Source organism: Ascaphus truei, chromosome 1, assembly GCF_040206685.1.
Source record: "Ascaphus truei isolate aAscTru1 chromosome 1, aAscTru1.hap1, whole genome shotgun sequence".
Classification (NCBI taxonomy): Eukaryota; Metazoa; Chordata; class Amphibia; order Anura; family Ascaphidae; genus Ascaphus; species Ascaphus truei.
The window spans coordinates 464,172,948-464,193,699 of NC_134483.1; the positions used below are offsets into that span (position 1 = coordinate 464,172,948).

At 47.1% G+C, this 20,752-nt stretch overlaps 1 protein-coding gene across 1 annotated transcript in view; it reads right to left on the minus strand.

The window, feature by feature from the left end:
- EXOC1L (exocyst complex component 1 like) overlaps positions 1-6,833 on the minus strand; it is a 32,504-nt gene extending 25,671 nt beyond the window's left edge. Inside the window, exon 1 of the mRNA XM_075578509.1 lies at positions 6,486-6,833. Within this exon, the coding sequence (XP_075434624.1) occupies positions 6,486-6,606 (121 nt within the window). The 5' untranslated portion in view covers positions 6,607-6,833. The remainder of the gene's footprint in view (positions 1-6,485) is intronic.
- Positions 6,834-20,752: the final 13,919 nt, after the last annotated feature.

The following is a 20,752-nucleotide window of genomic DNA, read 5'->3' on the forward strand; positions in this document are numbered from 1 at the left end:
ACTAAGTAGGAAGTAGAAGCACATCCACATCATTTCACATCTACCATCATCATTATTTATGAAGGTGCTAGGTGAGTTTATCTAATATATCATGTATAATTATTATACTAACTGCATGAAATAAGGAGAACACTTAACAAATCATGTGTAACTATGAATAATTCAAGTAATATCATCACATGAACCATGATTGTCAGCCTTTTAAATTCTATCAACTATCTTTTGTATTTTCTCTCTGTAGAGTATAGTATGTATGTTATAGGGATTTCTGCAGTCATTGAGTATTGGACAAAGTCAACTACTTTGCTAGATCAATAGGATAACTACTGTACTGTCGCTGCCATCTTTTCATCCTGGGAGAATGAACTGATCATCAGCCTACTGTACTAAAGGGTGGAATCCCATATTACGACAGAACCCCATTAATTTATGATCTACTATAAATTCCATTCATTAATGATATGCTACTGTACTCTTAGTAGTAGTGATCCATCTACCATAATATTTTACAAAATAATTTATTTTGTGTGTTCCTCCAAAATGTCATAGCATTAAAGTACAGTGTTTTTTAATCCCTATAAAGCCTTTGCTAGGAGTCTTTTCCATGCATCCTCTTTGAATTTAGTTAAAGAGTCGTTTCTCATACAGATGCAGCGGCCGTTATTCGAGCATATCACGGAGCCGTTTTCGTGTGCGCTGCTGTACTCCACATGGCCACAACACGCGGTTGATTTGTTTGATTTTCATGGATCCCGATTTCTTTGGGTGCAATTCTTCGCTTTTCCATGGTAGAAATGAATGCATTGTAATGTGTGCAGTACAGGACTGTGTCAATTTGCAGGTGTTTAAAAACCAAAACACTAAAATGCCATTTTTCTGAACTCGATAAAAACGAGTCAACACGCGGTAATGACGCGCCACGACATGGGTATTCCGATGTATACAACGCGTGATATGTTCGAATAACGGCCGCTGCATCTGTATTTCCCATGACATTTTGTATTAGTACTCTATTTCTCTTTCTCTGAAACATGCGTCCATGGTGAACATCATTGAAACCTTTAATTTATGTGAAAGTATCTATCGTAGGGGCTTATTCACTAAACCTCGATAAAATCAGTGCGTTGGCGAGCGACTTTGCATTGTCTTGGGGGGAGAATGCTAAAAAGGTTGGAGGAGATTTTAAACTAGGATGGAGGCGGGAGGGGAATGAAACAGATAATGAACTAAATGGAATAGATGAGGATACAAGGTGGTATGGAGGTAGAATGGGGGCAAGTGCAAGCTTGACAAGCAGTGAGATACCCATAGTAAATACAGATAATACTAGAAAACTTCTAAAGACTAAACAAAGTGTGCGCAGAAAGGAAGGAGCAGATAAGATAAGAGTACAGGCTGAAAAAATCCTGAAATGCATGCTTGCTAATGCAAGAAGCCTGACAGATAAAATGGGGGAGCTTGAATTAATAGCTGCAAGGGAGCAGTATGATATCATAGGCATTATTGAAACATGGTGGGATGAAACTCATGACTGGACAGTTAATTTAGAGGGTTATTCTCTTTTTCGGAAGGATCGAACAAATAGAAGGGGAGGTGGAGTATGTTTATATGTTAAACCGGATCTAAAACCTATTATAAGGGATGATGTCTATGAAGGGAATTATGAAAATGTAGAGACTTTGTGGATAGAAATTAGCAGTGGAGGTAAAAGTATAAAGAAAAGTTTGTGGGAATATGCTATAAACCACCAAATATCTGTGAGATTGAGGAAGCTAAAATACTTTTGCAAATGGAGAAGGCATCAAAACTGGGTCATGTTTGCATAATGGGGGATTTTAATTATCCAGACACAGACTGGGGCAATGAGATTAGCGTTACAACAAAAGGGAAAAGGTTTTTGGGGGTGCTTAAAGCCAATTATATAACCCAAATTATTGAGGAACCAACCAGGAGAGGGGCAGTTCTGGATTTGGTCATATCAAACAATGTAGAAGTAATAACAAATATTCAAGTCCTGGAACATTTGGGTAACAGTGATCATAACATGGTCTCATTTGAAATAAATTATCAAAAAACAGATTACTTCGGTTCAACAAAGACCTTCAACTTTGGAAAGGCAGATTTTAAAAAACTGAGGTCTAATCTATTAGTAATACAATGGGATGATGTTTTTGCAGCGAAAAATGTGGAAGATAAATGGGCAGTCTTTAAAACATAGTTAGAAAAGCACACTTATCAGTGTATACCCTTGGGTAATAAGTATAAAAGAAATAAGTCAATACCAATGTGGCTAAATAAACAGGTAGGGGAGGAAATGGACAAGAAGAGGAAGGCGTTTAGATTCTTTAAGTCAGAAGGGACAGAGACATCGTATCAGAATTATAAGGAATGTAACAAAAATTGCAAAAGGGCAATCAAATTAGCAAAAATGGATAATGAACAAAGGATTGCAATAGAAAGTAAGGTCAACCCTAAAAAAATCTTTAAGTACCTAAATAACAAAAAAAATGAGAAAAGAAAATATAGGAACCTTTCAGTGTGAGATGGGTAGGCAGATTATTGGATATAAGGAAAAAGCTGAGGTATTAAACAAATTCTTTGCCTCTGTGTTTACCAGGGAAGAATCAAGTTCAATAGTAGTGCCGCAGGAGGAAGCCACAACCTCCATATTAATGAACAATTGGTTAACTGAGGAAGAAGTTCATAAGCGACTTGAAAAAATTAAAGTTAATAAGGCACCTGGCCCCGATGGCATACATCCAAGAATTCTCAAGGAGTTAAGCTTAGTAATAGCAAAACCATTATATTTAATATTCAAGGACTCCATTTCCACAGACTCAGTACCACAAGATTGGCGTAAAGCAGATGTGGTGCCTATATTTAAAAAGGGAGCTAGATCACAACTGGGAAATTACAGACCTGTAAGCCTGACTTCAATAGTAGGGAAACTACTTGAAGGTTTAATACGGGATAATATTCAGGAATACCTAATGGAAAATAAAATTATTAGTAATAGTCAGCATGGATTTATGAAGGATAGATCTTGCCAAACTAACCTTATTTGTTTCTTTTAGGAGGTAAGTAGGAATCTAGACCAGGGTAATGCCGTTGATGTGGTCTACTTAGATTTTGCAAAGGCTTTTGATACGGTTTCACACAAGAGGTTGGTGTACACAATAAAGAAAGTTGGACTCAGTAATAATATATGCACCTGGACTGAAAACTGGTTAAAGGACAGACAACAGAGGGTTGTCATAAATGGAACTTTTTCAGGTTGGGCTAAAGTCGTGAGTGGAGTACCTCAGGGATCGGTACTGGGACCCCTGCTTTTTAACTTGTTTATTAATGACCTTGAGATCAAGAGAAAAGTCTCCATCTTTGCTGATGATACTAAATTGTGTAAGGTAATAGAATCAGAGCAGGATGTAATTTCTCTTCAGAAGGACTTGGAGAGACTGGAAACGTGGGCAGGTAAATGGCAGATGAGGTTTAATACAGATAAATGTAAGGTTATGCATTTGGGATACAAGAATAAAAAGGCGACTTACAAATTAAATGGAGATATATTGGGGGAATCCTTGATGGAGAAGGATTTAGGAGTGCTTGTAGACAGCAGGCTTAGCAATAGTGCCCAATGTCATGCAGTAGCTGCAAAGGCAAACAAGATCTTATCTTGCATCAAACAGGCAATGGATGGAAGGGAAGTAAACATAATTATGCCCCTTTACAAAGCATTAGTAAGACCACACCTTGAATATGGAGTACAATTTTGGGCACCAATCCTAAGAAAAGACATTATGGAACTAGAGAGAGTGCAGAGAAGAGCCACCAAATTAATAAAGGGGATGGACATTCTAACTTATGAGGAGAGGCTAGCTAAATTAGATTTATTTACATTAGAAAAGAGGCGTCTAAGAGGGGATATGATAACTATATACAAATATATTCAGGGACAATACAAGGAGCTTTCAAAAGAACTATTCATCCCACGGGCAGTACAAAGGACTCGGGGCCATCCCTTAAGGTTGGAGGAAAGGAAATTTCACCAGCAACAAAGGAAAAGGTTTTTTTTACAGTAAGGGCAGTTAAAATGTGGAATTCATTACCCATGGAGACTGTGATGGCAGATACAATAGATTTGTTCGAAAAAGGTTGGACATCTTTTTAGATGGGAAAGGTATACAGGGATATACCAAATAAGTATACAGGGGAAGGATGTTGATCCAGGGATTAATCCAATTGCCAATTCTTGGAGTCAGGAAGGAATTAATTTTTCCCCTTAATGGGGTTTTTTGTTTGCCTTCCTCTGGATCAATAAGTATAGATATAGGATAAAGTATCTGTTGTCTAAATTTAGCATAGGTTGAACTTGATGGACGGAAGTCTTTTTTCAACCTCATCTACTATGTAACTATGTACCTATGTAATATATGTCTTACCGCACTATAAAATGTGTCAAAACGGTATTCACTAAGAAAAAACACTATTTATTTAAAGTGCGGTCAAAAAATGCAAAATCGCACTACTTGGTTTTTATCTAAGTGTTATGGCACTGAAACTGTTTAAACTGCAGCCTGGAAGAGCTGCACAGAGACGCTGTGTCTCCATACATGTCTCTTACAGGCGATCGGGCAGTTTAAATATTAATTTTAATAATAGTGTATGGGAGCAGGGGGTCTCCCGACCTGATCCGCATTGATTTCTGCCTCGGGGACCCCCTGCTTCCCGTGATACAGGCCCCGTTATGTGGTACCGGTGTCCCTGACATTTTTAAATCCTCGTCACGGACCACGTGACTGGTGGATTTAAATACTACAGGAAATACCGGCACCCCACACCAGGGCCTGTATCTCGGGAAGTAGGGGGTCCCTGAGGGGTTCTACTTATCCCTGGCAGGATGAAGGCCATCCTCGTCTTGTACCACTGTGCCAATCAATTTGTTCATTGGCATTTCTATTTTTTTTTAATGTAATGTGTTTTATTTAGTGGCTGTTTTTTAAGCCTGCCCATTTATTGCCATAGTGGCAAACCATGGCCATATTATGGCCATGGTTTAACACTGTGCGAATGAATGGGTAGTGGGGTTGTAGGGTGGGGGTAGAAGCCCCGGGGAGGGTGCTTGCAGTGTTGTACTTGTTTGCAGTGTTGTAACATAGCAGAGGAGTTTAACCATTACAAAGATTTCCACTGTGACTGGACTATTATACACACCGGCTCAGAAGTGGTAGATATTCTCCTCACCTGCGCCAAAGTGTATGATACATTTAATTGCAAGCACTCCCACTACATTGTAAAAGGAGAATCACATAGTAGTCTCCGAAACTGTGCTAACACCAGTGCAAAATAATTACACCACAAGTGTCAAAGAAATTTGATTCCTTTTCTTTGAGACGACCTGGTGCTGTTTTGTGAACAGAAGTCGTTGCCAAATAGATCCCAAAGCAATAAATATTAATGTTGTTTGTTTCAAAATATGGTAATAAAAAAATAATACTATTAATGTACTTAACGAACGTCCTTTACAAATATGCAGTCACTCAATATACTGTACATCCTTTTCTGGGATACAGTGTGGGGAACTTTCTGTCTCATAGATGCTATCATTTTCTGCTCTAGCTGTAAATTGTGTGCAGCCCCTTGTTGCCCTTCTGGATAGGTATTCCCAGTGCACAGAGATTACTCTATTACTCTTATCCTAGTGGTAATTAATCTATCCTGGATAGTATATGACAATGTTCCTTCAACTGTGTTACACAGCACTATATAAAAAGATCATCATGATATAATAATGGAGAGCATATGCATCCAACAATCTCCTGCTCAGATACAGCATAACATGTATAGGGGTTTATGAACTCTACGTATCTTCAATACTGGTGCAAAACCGGTTCAATTAAAAGAGGAAACTAATTGCTTACAATGGACCCGTTTATTTGATGAATCTGGTGCTATTTTTGCTATCGTTTTGCATCGTTTGTCAGCACATCCGCAACACTTCCACAATTTTAAAGCAACCTGAACATAGAATTCCTCACAACATGACGTGACTCCTGTAATATGTTATGTAAATGTACGTTTCTAGAGGACATTAACTAAGTACAAGTAAACATTTTATACAGTTACTAATGCAATTAAATCATTACATATATTGGCTTCAAACGACGCAACATCTCTTTCTACAGCTATTTTTAAACTGCCACCACCACCTGTAACTTTGCAGATATGAACGCAGCACTACTCATTTCTATAACCAACACCTACGTGAGGCACTTTTACATTTAAATAAGATTATTTAGCAATGTGTGATTGTAAGATAAATATTAGAAAGCATCATTATTTTCTGTGATCATGTAAAACAACTGCAAATGCACATTATAAATCCTGCAAAAAGGGATGGTAATCTGGGGGAAAAACAATTCCCAAACCTACACTTGCATGACAGATTGTAGCAGATACAGTAAGTGACACCATGTATTACATATTACCTGATGCACACAGATAATACCTCTCCTTGGATTTGGACTTTGTCTCTATAAACTCGTACAAAGTATGTCCCTTTGGCTTGAAGAGCTTCTTTTCCATGTCTTCCTTTATCAGTGAAGACATTTCCTCCTCTTAATTGCACAGATGTTCTTTTGTAGAAGATTATCATCCACATGAATAGTGTAATAAGCACCAAAGAGTTCTTCTTATTTCCCTCTCTCCCCGATTTGCTTCCTTTGATCCTCAAGTAACATCGAGCAGTGGCATCTATGCAGCCTACCTCTTCATTATCAATAATTTCATAGATCTGTTTCAAGCCTGAATGATCTCCTCGCTTCTGATCGTCTGAATTCCCTGGAGCACTGCGTATTCCTAGGTCCACTCATGTGAGCACAATTAGACACATACAGTACAACATTTAAGTTATTGTCATTCATTGGGATTAAAAAAAAAACCCCATAAAAAAACAAACGCCTAAATGAAACAAAGGAACTCATTTAGGCACCATTATAATATTCAGTTAACAGCTGTCTTGATCTATTGATTGGGCTTATCTTCCATTAAGACTATTATTACAACTAGCAAGTGAAAGCAGGACCGCTCTCTTGTATTGCTAAACACTTAACGCTTCCCACAAGTCTATACTTATGACGTTGCCTTAGAAGAAGGAGCCAGACAATTCCCAGTTCAAAACCACTTTCTAAACCATGCAACGTCCCCCTTGCATTAATGCTAAAAGCTCCACAAAGAGCAGTATTCCTCTATAGACGTCACTGCCTTTCAGAGGAGGCGAAAAGTTTTCTCTCTCTCTTAAAACGCTCTCAAAGTCGCTAAAAACAGTTTAATTCATTGTGCACAAAAACTGCATTGCATAAAATACTGTATAGCATTGTAAAATGTATTTAGCCTTACACCTAAAATGAATTGCTGCTCCCCATATTTTGCAGTCACCTTTTCTATAGAAGAGTAAGGTTATTATGTACCAGAATGTACTAGTGTTAAAGTTAGAAATGGTGGACTGGATTCAGGTCTCCTAATAACACAGAGCTAGGTTAGCAATACTTAACTTCAAGTACCGTACAAGCTAAATGATGAATGGCAGTGCAGCGTTCCAACTCCCCCCCTCAGTGCGTTCTTAGCACATTATGTACCCCAGGTCTATAACGCTTTGGCCAAAGGGTTTAACTAAATGGCCCTTATTCAAGAGAATATATAAGTATTGCACTGTGTATTATTTTTGTCACATTGGAAGTAGCTTTGGGCATCTTTGTTTGTTTTTTGTTGTATACATTTACCCACGCCCACTAGCACTCCTTTTGATATATATATATATATATATATATATATATATATATATATATATATATATATATATATATATATATATACATATATATATATATATATATATATATATATATATATATATATATATATATATATATATATAATGCGGTAATGTTTGGGGTTTCTCAGAGCTTGTTGGGTATCTGTGTGTTTATTAACTTGTGCAGCTGGTCTCAGCTGTTTTTGGAAGGTCAGTGGCCCCTCCCCCTCCAAGGCTAAAAGCTCACCCCTCCCCACTTTCCAAGTTGGCAGGTCTGTTTCATTTTGCTGGGTTACAACAGATCCAATGCAGATCATTCTTCCTGTAATTATACAGGTAAATAAGAATTTTAAATCAGGTAGTGTTAGGACCTGCTAACGGTCATGCCTTGAAGTGGCAGCAGGCTTAAGATGCTTTGGCCAAAGGGTTAAACTAAATGACCCTTTTTCAAGAGAATATATAGGTATTGCACTGTGTATTTTTGTCACATTGGAAGTAGCTTTGTGCATCTTTGTTTGTTTTTTGTTGTATACATTTACCCACGCCCACTAGCACTCCTTTCTTATGAGTCAAAGCAAATACTGAGGTGACAACAAGATGTGAAGCAATCCTAAGATGTAAGAACTAGAATTCAATATCTAGAGCTGTGCAAGACGATCTTGAAAGGTACAGTATAACTCAAGAAAATATTACTTGATATGGTGAAGAAGACTGTTGAAGATAAGGGAGAATGAGTGGCTCATTGAGTAAAGACACTGACTGGCACTGAGTTTGACGCAGGGGAACTTGGCATGGGCGTCCACAGGGGGAGGCAAGGGGGGGCGCTTGCCCCCCCTGGATCCAGGGCCGCCAACAGGGGGGGCACAGGGGGGACAAAGGGTACTGCTTTCCGGGCCCCGTGGGTCAGGCCGGGCCCCCTGCGTGGCCGGGCACCAGTTAATTAAATAAATTTTAAAAAAAAGTTAAAAAAAATGGCGCCGATTCCTTGCGGTCCCGGCGCGCATGCGCTGGGCAAGAAGTGCCCGCTTCCCCCCGCTCCCAAAGTGGGACGGAGGGGGAAGTACAAGCCAAGCTCCTCTGCGGCCCGCTCCCCCTCCCGCTCCCAACGTGGGATGGAGGGGGAAGTACCAGCTCCTCTGTGGCCTGCTCCCAACGTGGGACGGAGGGGGAAGTACCAGCTCCTCCTGCGGCCCGCTTCCCCCCCTTGGCCAGCTTCCCGCGCTCCCACCTCCCACGTGCCCCCTGGCCCACCTCCCGTGGCCTTGCCCCCCCCGAGCCCACCTCCTGTGCCCCCCCGAGCCCTCCTCCCGCGCCCCCTCCCCAAGCCCACCTCCCGTCCCTGGCAGCTGCCGCAGGGATATCGGGGGCAGAAGGGGATATCGGGGGCAGGAGGGGGAAGCGTCCGGCGACAAGCTGCACCCACCCGGTCAAGGTAAGTCACCCCACCCAGTCACTGTCACCCACTGTCACCGTCACCCACTGTCACCGTCACCCACTGTCACCGTCACCCACTGTCACCGTCACCCACTGTCACCGTCACCCACTGTCACCGTCACCCACTGTCACCGTCATCCACTGTCACCGTCATCCACTGTCACCGTCATCCACTGTCACCGTCACCCACTGTCACCGTCACCGTCACCCACTGTCACCGTCTCCCACTGTCACCGTCACCCACTGTCACCGTCATCCACTGTCACCGTCACCCACTGTCACCGTCACCCACTGTCACCGTCACCCACTGTCACTGTTACCCACTGTCACCATTACCCACTGTCAACGTCAACCACTGTCAACGTCAACCACCCAGTCACTGTCAAGTCACTGTCCCACCCAGTCACTGTCACTCAGTCACCCAGTCACTGTCTCCCACCCACCCAGTAACTGTCTCCCACCCACCACTGTCTCCCACCCACCCAGTAACTGTCTCCCACCCACCCAGTCACTGTCAAGTCACTGTCACCCAGTCACTCTCTCCCACCGTCATTCACCCACCCACCATCATTCACCCACCCACATTCAACATTCACCCACCCACCCACTGTCATTCAACCACTGTCATTCACCCACCCACCCACCATCATTCATCCACCCACCTACCGTCATTATCCCACCCACCCACCGTCATTAAACCATCATTCACCCACCCACCATCATTCACCCACCCACTGTCATTCACTCACCGACCCACCGTCATTCACCCACCCACAGTAATTCAGTAATGTTTGGGGTTTCTCAGAGCTTGTTGGGTATCTGTGTGTTTATTAACTTGTGCAGCTGGTCTCAGCTGTTTTTGGAAGGTCAGTGGCCCCTCCCCCTCCAAGGCTAAAAGCTCACCCCTCCCCACTTTCCAAGTTGGCAGGTCTGTTTCATTTTGCTGGGTTACAACAGATCCAATGCAGATCATTCTTCCTGTAATTATACAGGTAAATAAGAATTTTAAATCAGGTAGTGTTAGGACCTGCTAACGGTCATGCCTTGAAGTGGCAGCAGGCTTAAGATGCTTTGGCCAAAGGGTTAAACTAAATGACCCTTTTTCAAGAGAATATATAGGTATTGCACTGTGTATTTTTGTCACATTGGAAGTAGCTTTGTGCATCTTTGTTTGTTTTTTGTTGTATACATTTACCCACGCCCACTAGCACTCCTTTCTTATGAGTCAAAGCAAATACTGAGGTGACAACAAGATGTGAAGCAATCCTAAGATGTATGAACTAGAATTCAATATCTAGAGCTGTGCAAGACGATCTTGAAAGGTACAGTATAACTCAAGAAAATATTACTTGATATGGTGAAGAAGACTGTTGAAGATAAGGGAGAATGAGTGGCTCATTGAGTAAAGACACTGACTGGCACTGAGTTTGACGCAGGGGAACTTGGCATGGGCGTCCACAGGGGGAGGCAAGGGGGGGCGCTTGCCCCCCCTGGATCCAGGGCCGCCAACAGGGGGGGCACAGGGGGGACAAAGGGTACTGCTTTCCGGGCCCCGTGGGTCGGGCCGGGCCCCCTGCGTGGCCGGGCACCAGTTAATTAAATAAATTTTAAAAAAAAGTTAAAAAAAATGGCGCCGATTCCTTGCGGTCCCGGCGCGCATGCGCTGGGCAAGAAGTGCCCGCTTCCCCCCGCTCCCAAAGTGGGACGGAGGGGGAAGTACAAGCCAAGCTCCTCTGCGGCCCGCTCCCCCTCCCGCTCCCAACGTGGGATGGAGGGGGAAGTACCAGCTCCTCTGTGGCCTGCTCCCAACGTGGGACGGAGGGGGAAGTACCAGCTCCTCCTGCGGCCCGCTTCCCCCCCTTGGCCAGCTTCCCGCGCACCCACCTCCCACGTGCCCCCTGGCCCACCTCCCGTGGCCTTGCCCCCCCCGAGCCCACCTCCTGTGCCCCCCCGAGCCCTCCTCCCGCGCCCCCTCCCCAAGCCCACCTCCCGTCCCTGGCAGCTGCCGCAGGGATATCGGGGGCAGAAGGGGATATCGGGGGCAGGAGGGGGAAGCGTCCGGCGACAAGCTGCACCCACCCGGTCAAGGTAAGTCACCCCACCCAGTCACTGTCACCCACTGTCACCGTCACCCACTGTCACCGTCACCCACTGTCACCGTCACCCACTGTCACCGTCACCCACTGTCACCGTCACCCACTGTCACCGTCACCCACTGTCACCGTCATCCACTGTCACCGTCATCCACTGTCACCGTCACCCACTGTCACCGTCACCCACTGTCACCGTCACCGTCACCCACTGTCACCGTCACCCACTGTCACCGTCACCCACTGTCACCGTCACCCACTGTCACCGTCACCCACTGTCACCGTCACCCACTGTCACCGTCACCCACTGTCACCGTCACCCACTGTCACCGTCATCCACTGTCACCGTCATCCACTGTCACCGTCACCCACTGTCACCGTCACCCACTGTCACCGTCACCGTCACCCACTGTCACCGTCTCCCACTGTCACCGTCACCCACTGTCACCGTCATCCACTGTCACCGTCACCCACTGTCACCGTCACCCACTGTCACCGTCACCCACTGTCACTGTTACCCACTGTCACCATTACCCACTGTCACCATTACCCACTGTCAACGTCAACCACTGTCAACGTCAACCACCCAGTCACTGTCAAGTCACTGTCCCACCCAGTCACTGTCACTCAGTCACCCAGTCACTGTCTCCCACCCACCCAGTAACTGTCTCCCACCCACCACTGTCTCCCACCCACCCAGTAACTGTCTCCCACCCACCCAGTCACTGTCAAGTCACTGTCACCCAGTCACTCTCTCCCACCGTCATTCACCCACCCACCATCATTCACCCACCCACATTCAACATTCACCCACCCACCCACTGTCATTCAACCACTGTCATTCACCCACCCACCCACCATCATTCATCCACCCACCTACCGTCATTATCCCACCCACCCACCGTCATTAAACCATCATTCACCCACCCACCATCATTCACCCACCCACTGTCATTCACTCACCGACCCACCGTCATTCACCCACCCACAGTAATTCACCCACCCACTGTCATTCACCCACCCACTGTCATTCACCCACCCACTGTCATTCACCCACCCACTGTCATTCACCCACCCACTGTCATTCACCCACCCACTGTCATTCACCCCCAAAAACAGACTCTGGGTGGACCGGGATGGAGGTGGGTGGACCGGGACGGAGGTGGGTGGGTGCCTCTGGCGCCACGGCAGGCAGCTAGTGGTAGGCTAGCCTATGCTGCTAAGCAGGAGGAAGCGCAGCGCACTGTCATTGGTAGCACTCGGGAGTGATGCGGCTCTCATTGGTAACACTACCTACCAATGAAAGCCGTCTCACTCCCAAGTCGGGACCAATCTGTGCCGCAGCCGGGACCGCCATTGCGCTGCGGTAATAAATTATGCCCCCCCCCCTAAAAAATTTCTGCGGACGCCCATGGAACTTGGTTCAATTTCTGGTGTCAGCTTCTTGTGACCTTCATTTTATCTCCTTTATCTGCCTCAGACACCAAAATTAATAATAGCATGTTCTTGTATAGTGCTGCTAGTTTTACGTTGCACTTTACAGAGACATTTTGCAGGCACGGAGCTTACAATCTATGTTTTGTGTGCCTGAGGCACAGGGAGATAATGTGACTTGCCCAAGCTCACAAGGAGCCGACACCAGGAATTGAACCAGGCTCCCCTGCTTCAAACTCAGTGCCAGTCAGTGTCTTACTCACTGAGCCACTCCTCTCCTGAACAAAAAAGAACAAGACATTAAAAAAAACTCTCAAAAAACATAGATTGTAAGCTCTACCGGGCAGGGACAGTGAATGCAAAATGTCTCTGTAAAAGCGCTACTGTTCATAAAACTAACAGCGCTATACAAGAACTTATTATTATTATTATAACAATAAACCTTAAAGAAAATGAAGCAGCGACTTATGATTGGGAAGATGCAAATCATTGCACTCAAACAAGACTATGGATCAACAATAAAGACTGTGCAGTCAAAGAGAGTTCAGGAAATTTTACGTGAACTCAGACAACACAGGGCATAATCCAGCAAGGAAGGGGAAGAGGAAGAGCAAGGCGAAACCTCCAATGTTCTACTATGAGTCCTCAAAAGCCTGTTCTGTTCTCCCCTACAACAATGCGGGAAGCTCAGATCTACTGTGAGCCAGCAGGTATGCACCACACCACCCCATGTAGCAATGCAATCTCCCATAGGGGGGGGGGGGGGGGGGGACGGGACATGGGTTACATACATATATATTACGAAAAAGCATTTGTTTCTGTCTACACCTCAGCAGTTCTAAATGCATTAGGAAGACAAAGGGGCCGATTCACAAAGCTGTGATAAGTGGTTTAATAGTCGATAAATGCCCTTATAGCGCGATAGTACCTCAATTGCTATTCACAACGCAGTGAAAACACTGCAATATTGCGCTATAATGGCTTTTTAACGACCATTAACAACCAGAAGCAAAAAAAGTTACCCAATAGGCCCAAAAAAACAAAATATTTTTTTTTGTAAGTATTGGCTATTCACAAAGCTGTGATAAGCTTATCGACCTTTAAAATCTCTCAATAATGTAGCACCAGCAAAAGATTGGTGCTAAAAATATTGAGAGATGCATAAAAGTAGGGTGACCATTTGTCCTGGTTTTGACGGGACAGTCCCGTTTTTTTCTGTCCTGTTCCGGTTTCAGGTCTGTCCCGGAAATGTCCCGGTTTTTGTCCCTAGTCCTGGTATTGTGGGGCAGCGGCGGTGAGGAGAATGCGGCGGCCGGTATGTATTTTCTATGTGTGTGTATGAATGAATGCATGCTGCCTGCCGGGGGATTGAATGAAAGAGAATGCCGGGTGCGGTACTTAGAATGTCGGCCGGCCCGCAGGGGATTGGTCGCAGGCAGGTCAGAGGAAGCCGGGGGCGGGGCTTCTGCTTTGTGCAGAGCACACGTGAGTGTGTCTGTCTTCCCGCTCCTGGCTCCTCTGTCTGCTGCGCGGTGAGTGTCCCCCTTCTGTCCCGGGTCCCAGCCAGGGGGGGTAATAGGAGGTGGTAGCAGGGGTTCGCCTGCCTTTGTACCACCTACCTTGTACCTTTGCCCCCCGGCACTCCCACCTTTGCCCCCTGGCGCTCCCACCTTTGCCCCCCCGGTGCTCCCACCTTTGCCCCCCGGCGCTCCCACCTTTGCCCCCCGGCGCTCCCACCTTTGCCCCCCGGCGCTCCCACCTTTGCCCCCCGGTGCTCCCACCTTTGCCTCTCCTGGCACTCACTTCCCCCTGTCCCCTCGGTGCGGGAGATGGGCTCGGGGGCGGGCAGTGGTGGCTGTGCGGTCGCTGGTGGGCGGTGCAGGGGTCGGCGGGGTGTATCAGTGTGTGTGTGTATCAGTGTGTGTGTGTATCAGTGTGTGTGTGTATATACCTCCTACCCTGCATAGGGGTAGGGGAAGAGCTAGACCCACTCTGGGTAGCCCCAGGCCCAGAGTGGCGTCAGGGGACATCCTACAGGAGGATATCTGGCTGAGAGCAACTGCCGGTACCTGCATGCTGTAGTGTGCTGCTGGTACTTGGATAAAGTGTCTTGGAATCTCTCATCCCTGGGAGGGTGTTTCTGCTGTAGAGATTCCACCCCCTCTCCCTGGGGCCTGCAGGAGATGGAGGCGCTGCACCATTGAGAAGAACGAAGGCACAACCCCAGAAACCTGTCCTGTTGTCCCCAATGTCACCACGGGAGACACAGGCCCTCTTGTTGCCAGCAGGTATGCACCACACACAGACATGTAACGGGAGAGTTAGTTCCCCTAGAGGACACTATCTCAGGTTGGGGGGGGAGGCGTTACAGATGGAGGCGCTGCTGAGATAAACAGGACAGGTTTTCAGCAAAGCAGGACTGAAAGAAGTACTGTATATAGACTTTCAGAGCAAGTGCTGCAGAGAGAAGGGCATTAGAGAAGACTAGGGGTAGTCAGGAGGGACTGTTCTCTCACAAAGTACACCCTAGGCGCCCTAAGAGGCTGATGTAAATCTGGGTACATTCGGCTATAGCTGTCCTAGTTACCTTGAGGCAGATAGTGTAGGATGCCTAGGGGGTAGCCTGGTTAACTTGGGACAGGAACTTTTGTATAGGATCTGCACTATGAGTGGCCAAAAGTAGGTTGACGCCAAAGTACTATAGGAAAGTCCGAGTACACTAGCCACTATCCAGAATATAAACCACAGAGTGCTTGTAATGAACCGTCAGCGAGTGCTGTGTACAAGGAGAGTGTTCTGCCTAGTCTGGGGTATGACATGAGTTTTATCACTGGTTAGAGCTAACATTGAGTGTAGTGAGTACCTAGGAACGAATTGCACTTCAGGCACTGAGAGTAGCGCTATTGTGAGCTTAGTGGGTTCACCAACGATGGCAGCTGTAGGTACATGTGCTCTGCGGGGCATGGAGGAGTTTAAAATGGCGACTGCGGTGCCATATACTGCAACATGTGATGCAGAAGATCCAAAATGGCGACTCCCGTCAAGCCTAAATTGCGCACGTGCTGCATGCAAGCAGGCTGTGCGAGAAATGTGGAGAGAGATGTGCAAGGGTTTGGTGCCAAAACCAGAACCCCAGCTAAAGGAGGGAAGCGGCACGAAAGCTGTGGCCGCGCCCCCCTGTGCAGTGACTGGCCAAAGGACAAGCCCATTTAACCTAAAGAGATTGAGTGCCCCACCTCTACCATCCACCAGAGGGAGGGGGCACGCCGAGAGCCAATCACAGTGTTCCTCCCAAGCTGAAGGAGGAGCAGGAAGTGAGTATCAGAAACCTCACTCTTGTTTGGCTGGCGACAGAGAAGGAGCTAATTGTCGAGCAAGCAAGCTGATTGATTCAACCCGTGCAAAAGATGGCTGATCTGAGCGTGACTACTTATAAGCTTCCAGGAGGCTTCCTGGTTGTGGAGGTTGATGGCCGCGAGTACCTGCGGTGCCTGTGCATACAATGCAGGTCACCCGGGCCTGCGCCGTGTACTACAGCACGGTGCCAACAGTGTGGCATTTTCTCCCTCTGGCCTACCGAGCCATATCCCACCATAGTGACACCGCGAGAGGCCTCTCCAGCGACGCTGATCGAAGTGGAGGAGGCAGATGCGAAGGCTGCCCTGGTCCCATACATCACCCCTGCGGAAGGGACCCAGGCCCAGGTACTAAGATATGCCCCGACGGAGTAGGGAGCACCCGCAGTGAAGGTACCGGAGCGGGCCCCTTAAATACCCATATCCACTAGCGGTGCAGCGAGGACCAGATGTGGCTCTCCAGCGGAGGTGCCATTGCCGTCCTCGTCGGACGACGAAAGAGACAGCCTGTCATCGGTGGTGATGCGCCGGCCAGCGGACCACCCCAGTGGTGAAAGACAGAGTCCACTTACTAGAGAGACCGTGCGGATGAGTCCAGAGACACCCCGACAGCAAGCGCTGGTGCGGCCTGAACTGCATAGAAGTCCCACGGCCATGGCGACTCCCAGTGTATCGGAAATGGGACTCGAGACTGCTCCTGGAGAACCGCAGAGTATCGCCAGACAGCAGAGCGGTAAGATGACACCACCACCCCCTTACTTCCGCCAGGTGAAGGAGGAACCTACAGAGAGAGAGAGTCCAGCGGCCTACCTGCCCGTCCGTGACCCCTTCCGGTGAGTGACGCACTTCCGGTGCGGGACCTAGAGGCAGATGGAGATTCCGTGATGACCAATGATGGCGACATGGAACCGATGCCCGGAAGCCTTACTCAACTCTTTGAAGAGAGCCAGTCTAGAGGAGGAGCAAGTGGCTAAGAGAGGAGCCAGGCGTGCAGCCACCAGAGACGGTAAAAGAGCATCTACAGGTCGCGGCATAGCCAGACTAAGAGACACTGTGATGGACTGTGGCGATTCTATGGTCACCGCCCCTAGCGCCATTGCCCCGACCACTGCCCCTGCACCGTCACGTTCTATACCACCGGGTCCTAGTTGGGGTAAGCAAAGTAAGACGCCCAAACTTTCTACTGATTGGCAGGACTGGGTTTCAGGTGATGAGGGTTCTGATGGGGAAATACCTTGGTCGAGTCGTATACCTGTACCTAACCCCAATGTGTTTAACCCTGTACCTAGAGGTAGGACCAGAGGGTCCCAGTCTTCTGCTAAGGAGGGTCCTGTAAGTCATAAGGCACCCAGAATGAACCCCACGGTATTCACACATGTCATTAGAGGGAAATGTAAAAGTTCACACTCTACTGATAGAGAAACATCTAGTGTGCCTCAAGAGCTGAGTCAGAGGAAAGTATGAGTGTGTCATCCTCATATGAGCACCGAGACAAATGGTGGGCACCCTTATTCGAGGGGTGTGATAACGGGATGGACCGAACAAGATGTGTATTGATTAAGGATGATATAGTAGACCATTGGTGGGATGTACAGTAGGCACTTACTCTAAGCAGGAGGTTGCCGAAGAACTTGATAACAGATGGAGGGAGATCATGCAGAAAATAGTGACACCCAAAGGTTCACCCATCTTATACGATGACATTGCCCCTGAGGAGCCTAAATACTGGGTACTGCCAGGAAAGGCTGAGAACAAGAAACTGACAAAACTAAGCAGAGCTGATAGAGCTATTGTTGCCAGATACAGACAGTCTCATAGGTATGAGTTCCCGTATGTACCTGAGCCTATTATGCAGGAAATAGAGGATCAGAGAGACACCTGGCTCAGAGATGCTGTCATGGAATACTTAAGGATTAAGTGCAGTAGCTCTGCATATCTGTAACGCTTGACTGCCCGCAAACCTGGCCAGTCCCCAATACTGAGGTGGGTAAGGGTATAACACACACCCACAGCAGTGAGGGCGTGCCCGGAGTGTGGTATGATGCGTTGCCGGGCCTTGTGAGAAAGGGTTAGCCTGATACTTGCCGCGTCAGGGGTGCCAGAGGTCCGAGGGTAAAGATCCGAAAGCCGTAGGTCAGGGGCAGGAGAGAGCAGCGTAGTGAGGTCCAAAGCCGAGTCCAGGGAGGAGTAGCGACGTACACAAAGTCTAACGAGAGCCGAGATCAAATCCAAGGGTATCAAATGAGGGCAGGGACTGGAGCGAGAGCTGCAACACAAAAGAAGGCAAGGCATAGACCTCCGTACTACAAGAGCCACAGGAAAACTATGCAGAGCGAGGAAGGAGAGGGCAGGCAGGAACTATAAATGCCGGAGAACCAATGGGAGCAAGAAGCGGAGCGGGGGCTTGACTGAGCAGTCCCAGGGATAGGTTAGGATGCATGGTGTGGTGATCCCTAGTGGGAATAGCCTCCAGCTGCTGGGAGGTGGAGCCAAGGCTGCAGGAGGAGTGTAGAAGAGGACGGGTGCGCACGCACCCTGTAACACTCCCGCGCGCGCGCCCCTGCAGTGTGTGGGCGGAGGCGGCGTGTGCCGCGGAGGAGCGGCGTGGCGTCTGACTGGAGCGGGTAAGGAGCTGACGGGGAGGGGGCCTGGGACGAGCGGCAGTACTGGGAGCCGGGATGACGGGGACCCGCTGTAAGGCGCGTGTCCCCCGATCCCTTACAATATCAGACAGAAGAGAAAATATGTTCCCTTATGAGAGTATGGAGCACAGGCAGGAACATCTACATGCACAGGCCAGAGAATGGGCCTCTCCAATCATACTTTGTAAAGGTTGTAGACCATAATGGTCGGGAAATAAGGAAGCCTGATCCCCGCCATTATTACTAGTTGTGGGTTCTCCATGTTGGGAGTTTCCCTTTTGTACATCACCATCTTGGGTGTTACAGTCTGTGTATGTAATGTACTAATATTGTATATTTCATTGTATTTTCAAAGGTTGTCCACCTGAAAGATGGCCCAGTAAATTAGGTCCAAGTGGGGACAATTGGATTCCACCAGAGGGAGAGTGTAGCCCTGTGTGGTTTTGGGCTATATTTCTACCCTCCTCCTGGCAGTAATTCCTGTGTAAGGGCAGGTTGCCAGGAGTAATCATGGGTTTTCCCTACTTTAGACATTGCACTGAGGCAGTGAAGGTAGGTCATCTGACTCTGTGTCCAATCAAGAGACACAGGGGCAGTGCCTGCTGAAGCTACTTAGGGCATTGTCACTTCCTATTTAGAGGGTCACTGTGAGTTAGTTAGTGAGAGGAGAAGGAGTAGAGCTGTTAGACCTATAGGGCAATAGGTGACCAAATACCTCCGACCCTGCATAGGGGGTAGGGGAAGAGCTAGACCCACTCTGGGTGGCCCTAGGCCCAGAGTGGCGTCAGGGGACATCCTACATCTGGCTGAGAGCAACTGCCGGTACCTGTATGTTGTAGTGTGCTGCTGGGACTTGAATAAAGTGTCCTGATTTAAAGATACAGTTTATGTGAGACTGGAATCTCTCATCCCTGGGAGGGACGTTCTGCTGTAGGGATTCCACCCCATATCCCTGGGGCCTGTAGGAGATGGAGGCACTGCACCATTGAGAAGAACGAAGGCACAACCCCAGAAACCTGTCCTGTTGTCCCCAATGTCACCGTGGGAGACTCAGGCCCTCTTGTTGCCAGCAGGTACGCACCACACACGGACATGTAACGGGAGAGTTAGTTCCCCTAGCGGACCCTATCTGAGGTTGGGGGGTGGAGGGGGGGGCAGGCGTTACACTTGTATATCTAATAATCACTTTTATGAATTGCTATGGTGGTCATATTATCATTATCACTGACTTCCTTTATTCCTTACTCAGGTTGTGATCTATATGTGCTATCCCTTTCTTTATCCATTATTATTGGAATATTGAATGTATGTGAACCTTTTCTGTATATAGTTGGTGTCATTCCTCCTTAAAATATATATATATCCTCATTCATATGTGAAAAGGGGTTTATTGATCTGCGCTCATGCTTCATACAGTCTCTGGTGTAAGCCAACTCCTTCCTTTTGCTGCTTCTGTGTGTGGAGATATTCCCATTCTCCATTGAAGATCCACTGAGGATTACTCCACAGGTAGACCAGTCATAGAAAACAGAAAGCACAAAGCGAACCAAGGTTGAAGAAATATATATTAATAGTGAATACAAATAACAAGTATCAACTTACATATAATACATCTGTTATCCAGTGATATCTTTAGGTGGTACAGTTCATGCTGCCCCGTCTGTGGGTCCATGGGTAAAAGAAAAGCAACGCCGAGCTCGAGACAATCTATCCCACGCGCTGGGATCAAGTGATGCCTCCGGTCGCCTGACAAAGCAGATTAGTCTGTGAAACATGTTGTGGTAAGGGCTTTGTGGACACTTCATGCAGACCAGCCCCTTGGATAACTGTTAGTTGACAAAACACAGAACCCCAGCAAGCTCTTTTTGGAAACCCCTGAGCCCCCACAAAATATATATATGTATATGTGTCAAAATGGAGTGCTATTGAGCGTGGCATATGTATAGAACAGACGACAGAGAAGCCCAATGCTACATCCAACATGAC